The 15,862-nt window shown below is 49.2% G+C and overlaps 1 protein-coding gene across 1 annotated transcript in view; it reads left to right on the top strand.

The window, feature by feature from the left end:
• Positions 1-999, top strand: part of NPHP4 (nephronophthisis 4) — a 137,869-nt gene extending 136,870 nt beyond the window's left edge. The window contains exon 27 of the mRNA XM_015429815.1: positions 305-999. Within this exon, the coding sequence (XP_015285301.1) occupies positions 305-445 (141 nt within the window). The 3' untranslated portion in view covers positions 446-999. The remainder of the gene's footprint in view (positions 1-304) is intronic.
• The last annotated feature ends 14,863 nt before the right edge of the window (positions 1,000-15,862 follow it).

Below are 15,862 nucleotides of genomic sequence, written 5' to 3'. Positions count from 1 at the left end.
ACAAACTGCGGTGGACTGGGAAGTCAACATGAGCTTACATAGTTTATCATTGCTGCTAAAGGGTCTAAGGCAAATGTCCCTGGGGTGTCGGCAGAGTTGCTGGGTCAGCTTGTGCCTGACCACCACTAGCCCCCTAGGACAGTGGCCCACCAGGAAATTTCCCTGTAAATTAAACGGCCAGTCCACCCCTGCTGGCAACCAAGGCAGTTCCTACATTCTGGCAGCTCACCAAGCTACTGAGCCGTAGATGGACCTGTGCAGATTACCCCGAACCACCTCTTTGCTCTTGTCCTTATCCCTGCAGATTGGCAGAGGGGAGACCTACACCATCGGCCTACGCTTTGCCCCCAGCCAGAGCGCTGGTGAGGAGGAAATTCTGATTTATATCAATGACCAGGAGGACATGAACGAAGAGACCTTCTGCGTGAAGGTCACTTATCAGTAACAGTGTGGGTGTGTCTGCAGCCTTGGCTTGGTTGCTCTTCTGCTCTCCGGTGATCCATCAAACGTCCCTAGAGGCTCAGCACAGTTCCTTTTACTGTTCCCGGCTGCCAATAGGCCGTGTGCCCCTGAAGCGTCCCCTGTTCAGAAGTCGGCAGAGAGCAAACGAGAGAGGCCACCTCCTCCTCCTCCTCCCCCTCCCCCTAGGCACCGGAGGGGCACGTGGCCCACTCCTTGCTAGTCCTTTGCTCGAGTCCAATCAAGCCCCTGCCAAGCCCCTCTGATTGATTGCCCAGACGGATTCCTCGAACGTCAGCACGACCTCCAACGGTGCAGCGGAGTCCTATCTGTTCTCTCCCTAGCTCTGGATCGAAAATTCATTTCTCTCGCTATGAAATGTCACTCGTTCAGGGAAGGGTGCTGTGGGCTTTCAGACCTTTAACACAATTCAAGCTGCTTTGCAGATTTGGAGGGTTTTTGTAGCATTGTTTTGGGGTTTTCCCCTCCGCTTCCTCGCAGGTTTGTTCTTTTTTAAAAGGAAAATAAAAGAAGAGCTGCTGCCGCGTTCCAGTTCTTTGATGCTGAACAGAAGATATGATTTGGAATGGGGAGAGAAAGGGAGGAGGGGTATTCAGTAGGAGAAGGTGGGGGGAGCACATTTCCATAGGTGGGTAGGCTGGTTATCTAGGGCTAAGATGTGGAGGGGTGGGGCCTCTAGGCAGGGTTATTGTTACTTGGAGAAAGCAACACATTCCTGATGCACCCAAAACGTTTCATACCAGGGGCATGGCGCTCTTCTAGAGTACAACCGAAGGCACGGTTTGCACTTTATTAAAAAAGACACATACATTATCCGAATCGGCTCCCTGAACCCTTTGCAACCGGGGCTCAGTCTGGTTATTTTATTGATTCCAATTCTACCCTGCTTTTCAAACAACCGTCTTCCAAAGTGGCTCCCGCTAAGCAAGAGACTCAGATGCTTCCCTGAGCTTGTTGAAGGAAGGTTGGGATTTTCAGCGCGTTTATTATTAATAACTAACTTGGTAGGAAAGTAAATCTGAATCAGATCGGGTTGCAGTGCTCTGGTTTCGAAACTGTTTCCTCAAATGAGTGTTCTGGCAACCAAATATGAACGAATCCAGCCAAAGACGGTAACGGGTTGTCCCCGTATCTGTACGGGGGCCTGGCACTTCAATAATTGAATGAAAGAGATTCTAAGACTGAACAGAAGGGCCCCAGGGGTAGGAGCATCTTAAAGAACAGGTTGGCTCGTTCTCCCGAAACAGACCAGGGACGGAACTTCCATCTCAGCGGGCCGCTGGCACAAGCAGCAAAGAAGCCGACTGCCTGGATAATGAGCGAGCCTTTGTTCGTTAATAGCCACTTGTTTCATTCAAGCAAAGAGGAGGGGGAAAAAATAGGAACCTAAAGCTAGGACAGACATTCGGAAGGGGGGGGGACCAGCTGAAAAGCTTTAGGTGCTCCCCCACAGTGCTAAATCACAGCTGTGCACAAAACCAAATTGTGGAATTAACTGGAGGCTTAAAAGCCAGTCATTTGAAGGTCAGGGACAAAACAGCAAAGCTCCATACCTTGGATCACCTTTAGTCAATAGTCATGATCTTGTAAAAGACCAGAAAGGAACCCTTGTCTGATCTTGTCTGATCTTTCTGGGGGCTCCTGGACTGAACACAGTTACACTTGACACTAACCTTAGAGATTACAGTGGGTCTTTTGGGAAGCCAGTGGCGATTCTTACTAATGTTTATCCTATGTTCACCGTGTGAACAGCCATGAAGTGCAGCACTTGCATGCCCACATCCCAGGAACTCATGAACACATGGAGATGCCTTATACTGAATCGGAACCTCGGCACATCAAAGTCACTGTTGTCTACTCAGACTGGCAGTGGCTGTCTAGGTTCTCAGGCAGAGCTCTTGCACACCAACGACTACCTGATCTTGAGCTTGTTTGGAGGTTCTAGCAGGGGAGCGCAGCTATCATGTACCCTTGGCCGAAGAACGGTACACTCCTTCTATCTGGGATGGTCGTCCTCTTCAACTGAGCATGCAGCTTCGGGAGGGAGGCACATGGAGTGGTGAGGGAGGTAGGGGATACCCACCTAGCCAGCCAGATCAGCGGAATCAACCCTGGTGATGAATGGGGTGACAGGTGTCGCAGCCAGATCGCCCTCACATCTGAGGGTAGTATCCCTGCACATTGAAAAAACAACAACAAAAAACTACTACCACCTGATCTTTTCAACTGGAGTTGCTGGGGATTGAACCTGGAACCTTCTGCCGGCCAAGCAGATGTTCTGCCACTGAGCCATAGCTGCTCAAATCAAAGCAATGAACCATCTCAGCCAGTCTACAAACACTGAGTTCTCCGGCTGAGCACCTCAAGCCCCCTTCTAACAGGGCTGGCTCCAGGTTTTTTTGTACACTAGGCTTGGCTACCTTCTGGCACCCCCTCCCGGTGCGCCCGCCAATTTTCTGGTGCCCCCCCCTGGTGTGCCCCCTCCCCCAGTATGACAGCCCCAAGGAAGAAGAAGAAGAAAAGGGAAGAAGGGAACGAGCACCGCTGGAGGTGGCCTCAGCCTGGCTGCTTGCTTGCTTTCCTCCCAGGAAGGGCGCCCCTCCGAGCCCCCCTTCCTGTGCCAGGGGCGGCCATCGCAGTTGACCAGGATGATGGCCAGCATGTAGTCCTTGCCCAGCATGGCCTCGGCGGGCGCACGGCAGCCAGCAAGCGAGTGAGGGCCGCAGCAGGGAGGCTCTGCTGCCTAAGGCCAGCGCCGGAGTGTGGGGCGGGGCAGAGCCATGTGGGAAGGAGAGCGGGGGCCCGCTGGAGGCCGAAGCAGCATGGAGTCCCCAGAGGAGCGGGCCTGGAAGCCAGTTTGTGCTGCCGTGCGGGATCACAGCAGCATCAGCTCAGCCTACCCTGTTTAGGCAAGGGAGGGGAGGGGCGGCAGGCCAGCGGCCGCGGGGCACCCTCTCTTTAGGGGCTGTTCTAGGCCGCTGCCTAAAAATTCTCTATGACAGGCTGGCCCTGTCTTCGGAGAGACTCAGCACGGGGGTGTGTGTGTGTCACATATGTCAGTCGCATCATGCTGCCCTCAGTGATTTCAGGGTCTCTCTGCTGCTTAAACACCAGCCTCCCCCTTTTCCCTCTTTACACAGAACGTACTTCCTCAGCAGAATTGAATACAGTAGTTAAGGCAACTTCAATTACCTAATGTCCCTAGACAACCTAATTGCATTCCCACTCCAGATTTTAATGCTGTTTCGAAAAGTGAAAGGAGAGGTTTTTATAAGGACCTTAAAGAAAGCTTAAGGAAAAAAAAATACCGGAAAGTGTCTTCAATTTCAAAGCACTTCTTGGGAGGAGACTGATTGGGGAAGCAGCTCTTCCCGTTGACTGTCACTGTTCTGTTTTTTTTAAAAACACACACACACGCAGAATTAACTTTCATGACTTGCAAGCTCACCGAGCGGAGCAGTTATCATACAAATTCTTCCAGCCAAATGTCTCTCCAATTAGATGCAAAATTATGAAATGTTTTCCCCCTAATTACCGTGCTTTTCTTACGAGCCAATCTAATTTTGATAGACGTACAATCGCTTGATGGGGCTCCACTTGCGGTATCAGGTAGTATATGGCCGTATGTCTTCGGAGGGGGGACAGCTGTGGGCGGCAGGGGTTAGGGAAGCCAAAGACTCAAGGGACGGGGCTGTGGCTCCGTGGCAGAGCATCTGCTGGTATGCATTTCTGCATTAAAAGGATTTCCGGCATGCTTTTCTGATTAAAAGGACCAGGTAGTGGGTAATGTGAAAGACCTCCAACTCAAGACCCTGGGGAGCCGCTGTCAGTTCTGCTTTCCAACCGGTTAATTAACCAAGATATGCAAATGCCTTTTCAAGTTTTTGAAGGTGTAAGATAATATAAGATAAAGAAAACATTGTTAGAAGGAAAAGACCCTTGTTACTCATTTCTGTTTGCCATCCTAATTAGTGCACATGGAGGAAAACAGACTATACGCTCGTGCCTTTAATCTGAAGCCCTCAACAGTGACTCAAATTTGCAGTGTAATCTGTTTTCCTGGCTGCGGTTCATACATTCCGCTGCCGAGCTTCAAGTGCAGAGAAGCAGAGGCGTGTCCCATGTGTGAGGCGAGAAACGGGAGATCTCTTGCTCTGCTTTCTACTGTCTGTGCCCTCTACTGCATTTGGAGTAACCTCCCAGGACTCAGTTTGAAAAATACCCTGCTGTCTTCCTCCCAAAAGGAACGCAGCACATGACAATGTGATTGACAGTGATGTGTTTTGTTTCCCAGTCATCTCCTACTCTTTACCACTCGTTCCAGTTAATCTTGGTGCTCGCTGGGTGATTAAACAGAATTGTAACAACGGGGGGGGGGGGGGGGAGAACTCCAAACAGAACGTCTCTCCTCAAAGAAACAAACCTTCAGGCCGTCAATTCCTCCCTCCCCACAATCTTCTATTTCGGATTGAAAGCACCAGGATCAAAAGAATAACTGCTTTTGAAGTTTTTTTTTTAAAGTGGTGTGATTGGTCCTGACCTCTAATAGTTGTTATGCAGTCGACATCTTTCAATTAAACCATCTCCTTCATTTTTGCTTCCATGCTCTGGCTACCTTTCGGGAACACGGACCCTCTTGCGAGTGCAAATTCTGCAAAGATGTCTTCATTAGGAAGGATTCACATGACTGTGTTAATGAGTCAGCTCCTCCTCAGCTATGGTCATTATCACAGCCGATCGTGTGCTGCCTTTCAGATTGTACTAATCAAGCGCCCTGTTTTGACAGACTTCATTCCGGATACCGCATCACGACACATTTTGCACCTTCCCCCAAACTTGAACAAAGGGGCAGAAGTTGGCCTGATCCTTGACCTTTGAAACAGAGAATCACGTTGCATGTGTGCATACCAGGCTTTGAGAGGATCTCTCAATGTTCAAGGAAGATCTCACCCTGCAGTGTATTTTAGGCCACTTTTGACCCCACCCCCACCAGTGTTCCCTCTAAGCTGAGTTAGTGTGAGCTAGCTCACAGTTTTTTAGCCTCCAGCTCACAAATTTTTGTCTTAGCTCAGGAAGGACGGCTCCAGATCAAACTAATTTATGCAGTAGCCAAATCGCTCGCTCACAACTTTAATGCCAGTAGCTCGCAAAGTAGAATTTTTGCACACAAGACTCCACAGCTTAGAGGGAACAAGCTGGAAGAGTTGGCTGCTTCTGAACAAGCTAGAGTCCAGCAAGTGTAAGCAAAAAGAGAGTTGATGAACACAAACCAGTAGTCGTGAGGGCTAGAAAACTGCTCCCCCCCTAAAAGTATACTCCAAAACTGAAGGTCACCAGATTGTAGTAAGGTTCCTGTGATACAGCTCATATTTTGTGACTTGCAACAGAAGAATTGACCATGGGGATGCTAAACTATGCATACAGGGAACAGGCAAATCTCCCCTCCTCCCCCGGGCTTAAGCACTTTGCATACTTTGTGAGCTACTGACATTACAGTTGTGAGTGAGCGATTTGGTTACTGCATACATTAGTTTGCACTGGAGCCATCCTTCCTGAGCTAAGACAAAAATGTGTGAGCCGGAGGCTAAAAAACTGAGCTAGCTCACACTAACTCAGCTTAGAGGGAACACTGGTAACAGGATGATGGTTCTATGCTTTATGTATTCATCCTATGTTCATCCTGCCCTTCCTTCCAGAAGCTCAGGGTGGCATTTATCATGCTCCCTTCTCCCATTTTATCCTCACAACAGCCCTGTGAGGTAGTGTAGGCAGAGAGTAACTGGCTCACGGAATGGCAGAGGGGCATTTGAAATGTTCTTTGGACAGCTTTCTCCTTACGATGCTCTCCCTTAAGATTGCCCATACAGCAGTGTCTCGATCGTGAGCGTTTGCTGTGGTGAGCCCCACCCTTTAGAACAGCCACCCAGCATGGATGCAGAAGTGCCTTCACTTGCTACATTGTCAGCGCGTCAGACAGTATTATTCCAGAAAGCATTTCGCAAGAAGGTAAATTTTTGCCCTCAGATTTGGCTGCGTGTGTTCTAACTCTGCTTATGTCTTTAAATTCTGCATATCTTCCATTTTTATGTTTTTAAAAATTGAGCACCTTTTAAATTTGTGCATTTTAATTTGTGCTTTAATCTCACTAACTGGACTGTTATATTTTGGATCTTCACAGTCTGGTTGTTGCACTGGCAGCTGCCTTGAATCTGAGGAGAAAAGAACATCCGAAGAGCCCTGCTGGATCAGACCAGAGGTCCATCTAGTCCAGCATCCTGTCTCACACAGTGGCCAACCAATTCCTCTGGAGGGCCGACAACAGGGCATAGAGGCCGAGGCCTTCCCCGGTTGTTGCCTCCTGGCTCTGGATTCAGAGGATTAGTGCCTCTGAATGTGGAGGTTCCCCACAGCCACCATAGCTAGTAGCCATTGATAGACTTATTTACCATGCAGGGCCTGCCCGAGGTTGTCCTGCGCCCTAGGCGAGTGCAGATGCCAACCTCCCGGCAGGGCCTGGAGGATTAAGCAGGCCTACTGCCTTCAGCGTGTGCGCTCCTCTTGGCCTGGGAAGCGACTGTCCAAGACTCCGAGGGAGAGCTTCGGTATCTTCTCTCCCCTCCTCCCCCGGGCTTAAGCGCTTTGCGGATCACGGCCCGAAAAACGCCTGCACAGATGTAAACCAGCCCGATTCCCCACCCCCCTCACCTTGGAGATGGTCATCGTGAAGTAGACAAAGAGGCCGGATTCACGTGGGATTTCCCACTCGGGAGTGCTGATTGGGCCGGCGGCCTGGTGGCGGCCCCGCAGTGAGCAGAGGGAGGCAGGAAGCGGCAAGTGAGCGGGATGGGGCGGAAGGCCAGTGCTTCCCCGGACACTGCCGCAAGGGTCCGTGCTTCGCTGGGAGGGGGTGGGGGGTGATTAGTCCTCACATTTCCCCCCAGGACAAGCCCACCTCTGAGTGCTCCTGCTCGGAAGTCAATTTCACCGGAGAGACTGGGGTTGAGGCCGGCGTCGATTCCACCCTTTCCCTTTCACAAAGGCAGGCGACCCGGCGACTTAGCCCTGCGGCCCGTGGATTGGCTCCCTGCCTGCCTGCCTTACCACGGGCCCCACTGGGCCTGGGCAGCGCTCCCCTCGGCCCCCTTCCCCCCGCCCTTCTTGCCCCGGCCGGGCTGCGGGTGGTGAGAGGCTGCCGGCGGCCGCCCCTGCCTCTCCTCCCATGCCCTAACAGCTGGCTCGCTCTCTAGGCAAAGGCCTAGTTTGCCTAGCGGGCGAGCTGGCCCTGCCACCATGAATCTATCTAATCCCCTTTTAAAGGTGTTTATTCCCGTGGACATCACTACATCCTCTGGCAGCGAGTTCCACATTTTAATCACTCTCTGTGTGAAGTAGTAGAAGAAGAAAAGATTGGATTTATACCTCGCCCTTCACTACCCGAAGTAGTATTTCCTGTTGTCTGTTCTGAACCTACTGGCCATCAGCTTCATTGGATGCCCTTGAGTTCTAGTATTTTGGGAGAGGGAGAAAAACTCTCCACCCCATGCATTAATGTATAAACCTCTATCATGCCCCCCCTCCTAAATTGAAAAGTCCCAGACTCTTCAACCGTCCCTCATAGGAAAGGTGCTCCGATCCCTTAATCATCTTGGTTGTCCTCCTCTGTACTTTTCCCAGCTCTGGAATGTCCTTTTTGAGACACGGTGGCCAGAACTGTACACAGTATTCCAAATGATGCCACACCATAGGGGCATTACAGTATCATCCATTTTATTCTCAATCCCTTTCCTAATAATCCCTAACACGGAGTTTGCCTTTTTCACTGCTACATCACATGGGGTTGGCACTTTCATTGAGCTGTCCACTGTGACCCCAAGATCCTTCACCCTCTCATTCTCAGGAAGTTCAGACCCCATTAGCCTGTACTTGAAATTGGGATAGAAGTGTTTGAAATGCAAAAGCAAACGAGATCTCACCAATACTAGACAGTTACTGTGACCACTTTACCTCTCTGGCTCTTCTAGGTCAGATCAGTGCACTCCGCTTTCCTTCTCGGCAAAGGAGCTGGCAGCGAAAGCCAAAGATTAATCAGCGAGCGCAAATAGCATTCCCTGTCTTTATGGTGGATTAGCTGGACAAATTAGCAGCTCTCATTAATGCATGTGCCGAGCTCCCCGAGATTGATTGAAAGTGACAGCTGATATTTTGTCAAAATTATTAGCCTGTCCACCATATGCGGCAGCCCTTCTTGCTTGGGTTATTAAAGTAGATTAGCAGAATAATTTTCATTACATTTTTTCTCAAAACTTTTTTTGTTAAGGATTATCTACGAGCTGGAGGTGCATCCTTGCCGAAATCACTGACAGTGGGTCATAAGGGGGGGAGGCTCTGGCTCAGTTGTAGAGTATCTGCTTGGCATACAGAAGGTCGCAGGTTCAATTCCTGGTGTCTCCAGTTAAGAACCAGACCCTGGATAGCTGCTGTCAGTCTAAGTAGACAATACTGACTTGGATGGACCAATGGTCTGATTCAGTATGTCAGCTTCAGACACTTGGCTTTTTACAGAAAAGGATCTGGCTGGTGGGGACTGAAAAGCAGGGACTAGAAGTCACTCTGAGATTCAGTGTAAGAGGGCAAGTTTGCAGGTAACACCAGAGTATTCAGCAGGGAGATGAACAAGGCAAATAATGAGAAGCTCCCAAAGGATTGACCCCAACTATATGCAGTCTACATGATTCACAGAGACAAAAAAAAATCCAACGCCCTTTATTTCCTTATTTAGGTGATATTTATGCCACATTCCCAGACTCCCATTTGAGATATAATACACTGCTGGGGTATGATTTGGTGGTAGCTTAATGGTTCATGATGGGCACCTCTATGCAAACGTCAGTGTGCCATGGCTGTGAGAAAGGCCAGTTCTGCACTCCAGGGTTTAACAGGAAAAGGATTCAAAATAAACCTCCCAGCATCATAATGTATTTTTAAAGTGCTGTCAAGTCACATAGGGTTTTCTAGGCAAGAGACTAACCAGAGGTGGTTTGCCAGTGCCTTTCTCTGCACAGCGACCCCGGAATCCCTTGGTGGTCTCCCATCCAAATACTAACCCGGGCCATCTGCTTAGCTTCTGAAATCTGACAAGATCCTCCTAGCCTGGGCTGTCCAGGTCCTGGCAGCACCATAACACCACAAAATGTATGGATCATCTGCCTTGTGAATCCACCCCCAACCAATTTTGCGCTACCCTCACTGCACTATTCTGTAGCCACACGGGGGGGAGGGGAATCCTCCACATACTTAGAACATGACCTTACTGCCGAAAAAAGCGCATGAAATCATGATGGGTGGCAGTCACAAAGCACCACCATTGTCTTCTCTGTATCCAAATGATGCATCGGCCGCCTCTGCAACCATTGTTGGTGCCCAGAAATAGCTGCATGTCCCACCTAGGCTACTATCTCCATCTCCAGACCAGGTGCAGGGATATGTGGCTGCTGGATTCCTCAAGGCCCTATGAGCTAGCGTTCCCTGCCTGTATATCGGCTCGATTGCCAAATTAGCAACAATGACGTGATGTGTCATCTGCTTGTGCCACTTCTATGGATAAGCACAGAAATGGGTTTTCAGTCCTGATTTCAGTCTTGGAACACTACCAGTCTCTCTGGGCCAACGGGGGCGGGGGGGAACGATAGCGAATTTCTAAAGACTTCACATGCCTGCAGTGTTTGACAGCGGGGCAAAGAAAGAAATGTACTCCTGTCCTCCTCTCCCTGCTTTACATATGGGAGACACTGCACCTCGCTGGGGCTTTCCTTCAGGGATTCGGTGCGTCCTGACATTCCCAAAAGCTGTTCTCATTTCTGTGACAAATTGCAGATGACGCGGACCACCAACCACAGAATCCTTTCCTGATTGGCATCTGAGTCCCATTCATTTCTGTTCCAGCAGCAACCATGACCACTTCAGCTGGTGCTTAAGAAAAGATTCCATATATCCATGTGAGCACCAACCTTTCACAATTAAACCATGATTTCTGTCCTCTGTGTCAGGCAACTTTCTTGAGCCTGTGGGCATTATTCGGAATTTTGAGGAAGTGTAGCCAACCTTTCACAATTAAACCATGATTTCTATCCTCTGTGTCAGGCAACTTTCTTGAACCTGTGGGCCTTATTTGGAATTTTGAGGGAGTGTAGTGTGGGCACTGTCACAAAATGGCTGCCAGGGAGGAATGGCCCCAATCACAAAATGGCTGCCACAGGAGCTACAGCTAATTGTGAAGTGCTGGAAGGTTACAAGCCAAACATCCTCAAAGAATGCATTTGTAAAGTGCTGTCAAGTCATAGCCGTGATCCTTGTAGGCCTCTTGGGATCTTCTGAAACGCTTCCTGTTCAAAGGAGGGTGAAAGAAAGCTGGGATCAGCTCTGTGATGGGGAAGAGATCCTGTTTGTTTTCAGTTTCCAAAGAAACATGAGGGTTTGCTCCAGGGGTCATTTTGTAGAAAAAGAGGTGCAGGAGCTCATTAGCATAACTCATTTGCATAACTTATTTGCATATGCCACACCCCCTGATATCACCAGAAGTGTGTCAGAAGGCAACACCCACTGCTCAGGCTCCACTGGACTGTTTTGGATTGCTAGCTATTGGGGGGGGGGAACGTGCAGATCTGTCCTCGCAGAGGAGGGAGAGCTTGTACCTGAATAAAACTTGGTCTTAAAGGTGTCACTGGACTGTTTTGGACCGGGGGGCCGGGGGGGAGCTCTGCAACTTACCTGGCTGCTTCTTGCTCTGACTGAGGGCTGCTGGGAGCAGGGGGTGGGGCTTGTTGCATGTGCCCGCCCCCTGGGCTCTTTACTGCCAGAGTTCCGCTCCTGTGCGCTCCTGCAGGAAATGACCCCTGGTTTGCTCGCTGTGTGGCCACAAGGAGCAGCTCCCAGGCCCAGAGGTATCTATGTCTATGGCTGAGCCAAAGGTGCCTAGCTGAGATGCACCTGTCTGGGATAGTCTCAGTGCCTTTCTAGTCTGTCAGCTGGTAGGGAAAAAAACCAAACTTCCCAAGGTTTTCCTAAACCATTCAAGACCCATGGGATTTTATCCCTTTGACTCACAAACCCCGTGGATGCCAGGATCATGGTTCTATGTTCCCCTATACTTGTGCTAGTCAGATTCCACAGCAACTATTTATGGAGCCATTTTCTGGTGATTTCCTGGGCCCTTGACCCTACTGGAGCATAGCTGGCTTGTCTCGATATCTGTGGAGCGCCTAATGGGTTTTAAAGCTGGCCCTTAAATCTACATCACTCTTGAGTGAAAGGTTTGCATTGCTTCATCTGCCTCCTTGCAGCCGCTCTGAATAGAAAACACTCCCATAAAACCCAGTGTGCGGGAACGTTCATTTGCTGCTTTTTTCCAGCCGGCAAGATTCGCAACTCCAGGTCGGCTATAAATCCTGCAGCCAGGATTTGCCGCCCATTAATTGGCATGTGTATTTTATTTTATTTTTAAATCTAATTAAGGCTGTCACATTAAGGCTCTGTGTAGCTCATGTCACACACCGCCGAAGCGTGCCACAAGCCATAAAGTGGGTGGCTTTGTCAGATGGCTCAGCCTTGGAGAAGGGCCTGGATAGATAAACAGAGAATGTGCGCAAGGACTCCAGTGCAGTGAGGTTAAAGCTGCCAGAGATAATGGTCTGGAGGCAACCTGGTCCCAACCAGTCAGGGAGCCTGGAAATAAGCAAGCAAGCAGGACACTAAGAAAAAAACTTATACATGATACTGGAGTTCTGTGATTGGAATTCCAGCAGTGTTATTTGCCCCCCCCCCCAAGACAACCACATAGCTTCAGTACAGGCTGGGAACTGAGGGTTAACTTTGGCATTATACCTTCTAAGCAGAGGTATTGGCCTAGAAAGTCACAAAGACCTCAGTTCACTGGGCCATTTAGATATTCTGATTATGGATATCAGGCACCCTCTCAACCAATGCGCCTTCTAAGCTGTGGAGTCTTGTGAGCAGAAATTCTACTTTGTGAGCTACTGGCATTACAGTTGTGAGCGAGCAATTTGGCTACTGCACAAATCAGTTTGCTCTGGAGCCCTCCTTCCTGAGCTAAGACAAAAATCTGTGAGCCGGAGGCTAAAAAACTGTGAGCTAGCTCACACTAACTCAGCTTAGAGGGAACACTGCTCTCAACACTCTACAAGGCCCCAGCACACCCAGCAACCTCAAGGGAGGAGACAGAAGAGAGGCAGGAATAAGCACCCTTCGCTATCACCCAGGGAGCAGCTGCGGAGGGGTTCAGGGCCCCCCTGACTAGATAGGAATAAGATCTTTCTGAACAGGTTGGCTATGTTTCCCAGCTTCTGGTTAAGCATTCCAGGTCTGTGCGACTGAACAACAAATGTTTCCCAGCTTCTGGTTAAGCGTTCCAGGCGACAAATGTTGTCGATAATAAATGATGGTTACATGTTGGGAGTCCCGCTTTTTGCCTCCTTGCCAGCTACCTCCCAACACTTACACACAGTGTACACCTTTCCTCGACAAGGAGGTCACACCGCTTTCTACAAAAGGGAGCCATCACAAAGGTTCCCCGAGACTCATGCCAGTTGGGCTTCTCCAGGTTTTTTGCTATTGAAAAGAAAGGGGGTGGTTGGGGACCTGAGAACTGAGGGAGGAGTGCTCCCCCCAGGTCACATGACTGTTTGGGCAGGAACGTTGAAGGGAGGGGGAGCACTCCTGGGACTTTAGAAATTTCTTTAAATAGCTTGCTAGCTCCTCTCTGTGGCCGGCCTGTGGAAGCGCAGTCCCATCAGGTGTGCCTGCACAGAAGACCACTAGATGAACAGCAGTTACAGGTAAGTGCAACCCCGTTTTACAGGTAAGTGCAGCCCTGTTTTATGCTAGCTATAAACTGCCTAGGGTTGCCAGCTCTGGGTTGGGAAATACCTGGAGATTTTGGGGGTGGAGCCTGAGGAGGGCAGAGTTTGAAGCACACGGCCATAGAAGCCAACTTCCGAAGCAGCCATTTCCCCCAGGTGAACTGATCTCTGTCACCTGGAGATCAGTTGTAATAGCAGGAAATCTCCAGACACTACCTGGAGGTTGGCAGCCCTAAAACTGCCCCTCAGCGAGAGGAGGAGCCTGACTGCTAACACAGAGGGGAAGGATTAGTCCTTTGTTACCTATCATTATGACTCTCTCATCCAGGGGTCATTTCGTAGAAAAAGAGCTAGGGGAACTCATTAGCATAACTCATTAGCATATGCCACACCCCCTGACATCAGGGGCCCGGCGGTGGACCTGCAAGGCCAGCGGGAGTGCGAGGAAGCCCCGCGAAGGCCCTCCCTGGCCCCAGGCAGGCAGGGGTGGGGAGAGGCGGGGAGGAAGCAACTTACCCTCCCTCTTCTCCTGCCCCCTCCTGGCTGAATGAGGGCCGGGAGCGGGGCGGCCGGAAGCAGGGGGCGGGGCTTCGTCATGTGCCCCGCCCCCTGTACCTCACCCGGTTCCCCCGCGTTCCCCCCCGAAATGACCTCTGCTCTCATCCACATAGTGCCAAATGACACATTTAGGGTTCTAAGCATGGAATCCCGGCATTACATGCAGTTTGTCTCAGAGAGCACCCAATTGCTCAGAGTCACCAGGACAGTGATATGAGCTTTACGAGGTCACGTAGTACCCTGTTAGCTCAAATCAAATACCTTTTATTGGCATACAATATTAAAAATAAACATTTCCCAGTATTAATACAATCCAGTAGAGATTATAAAATGGATAATCGTGGTAAACCATTCCAATGTCAGGCCTATAACACACCTCAAGATGTCACAAGATAGATTTGACCATACAGGAGATAGCTGAGTCGTACAATAAATTAAGATCTAAACTTTTAAACTTAAGTTTTTTAAAATTATAAATTAAGAATCATTAATATGCTCAGAATCGTTCTTCCGTTTTATAAAACCATGAAGAAACTTAGCGGTCAGTTCAATGATCTCCGGGTCTCGTGAAGCAAGGAGATAATGTACCTTGTTTCTATCCGGTTGGCCTGCTACCAACCTAAGGGGGGCTTCTATAAATTCCACTCGAATGTCATTTAACAATTTACAGTGTAAGAGTACGTGCTCAACCGTTTCTATTTCTCTACTATTACATCCACAAAACCTGACTGAATAAGGAATTTTCTTATATCTCCCCTCAAGAATAGCAGAGGGGAGAACGTTAAAACGGGCCAACAAATAAGCTCTACACATTTGCGGTGAAGTCACCCAGAAAAAGTAATATGGTAAAGCACCAGAAAGGGGTACCCTGTTAGCTCTTTTGTACTATTGTGTGTGTGTAAAGTTCTGTCAAGTCACAGTCGACTTCTGACCTCAGCCATTCCCTTCCACTGCAGAGTCTTCCTTGGTGGTCTCCCATCCAAGTAACAACCATGCTTAGCTTTCGAAATCTGACGAGATCGGGCTACACCATGCTGTCTTCCCCCTCTTTTGTCCCATTGCTCAAGTGCTAAAAATTATTTATTTACTTTATTTGGCCCTTTCACCCCAATAGGGAACCAAAGCAGCTCATGTCATTCTCCTCTCTGTTTAATCCTCACGACAACCCTATAAAATAGGTTAGGCTGAGAGTGTGTGACTGACTCGAGATCATCTAGAAAGCTTCCATGGTAAAAGTGGGGGTTCGAGGCTGCCAATATGTCTTTTCCGTGTATATGAGATGGGTTTCACACACCCCAATCTTGCCTTCCCTTAACTGGCTTACACTCTGGTGCGCATGTCCCCCTCACCCTCCAGCACTTATAGTCAACTGCATTCCTTTCCATGTACGCTAGCGTTGCTTTGAAGGAACCTTATCAGCCAAAGCTACAGGTGGTGCGCTTTTGGAGGCTTTTTGCTTAGTCTATAATGAACAGTAGTGTGAGAACAGAAGAATTGTTTAATTAGCTACAGCCGTTGCTTTCTCAAGGTTTGAGCGCGAGATGAGCCTCAAGGCGGGCGCGGGAATCATATCTATTGGCCCATGTTATTTTGAACTTGCTTTATTATCCCAGTCTCAAGCCCTTTGTGTTATTCTGAACAGAAAAGTTGTTCTAAGTACTTCATGGCTTCAATAAAATAAAACCTTCCTGCAAGAGTGTATTTCATTGTTTGCTGTGAGTCTGACACCACCCTCTCAGTCTTCCCCCGACTATCCACATCACATGAAAAATGTGGCTTTAATCTATCAAGCACCTACTGTAGGCAAGGGATCTTTTTTTTTTTTTAAATGAGGGTGTCTCTAAAATTAAATACTCATTTCCTCTTCCACATGGGTTAGCCTTTCCAGTCTAACTAACCCAGCCCTGGATACTGACCCTGGCCTGGTAATTTTTTTCATTAAAGCCTTC

The sequence above is a fragment of the Gekko japonicus genome, unplaced genomic scaffold (assembly GCF_001447785.1).
Source record: "Gekko japonicus isolate JY-2015 unplaced genomic scaffold, Gekko_japonicus_V1.1 scaffold1166, whole genome shotgun sequence".
NCBI lineage: Eukaryota > Metazoa > Chordata > Lepidosauria > Squamata > Gekkonidae > Gekko > Gekko japonicus.
The sequence above is the reverse complement of the archived record's forward strand: the minus strand, read 5'-3'. Positions and strand labels throughout refer to the sequence as shown.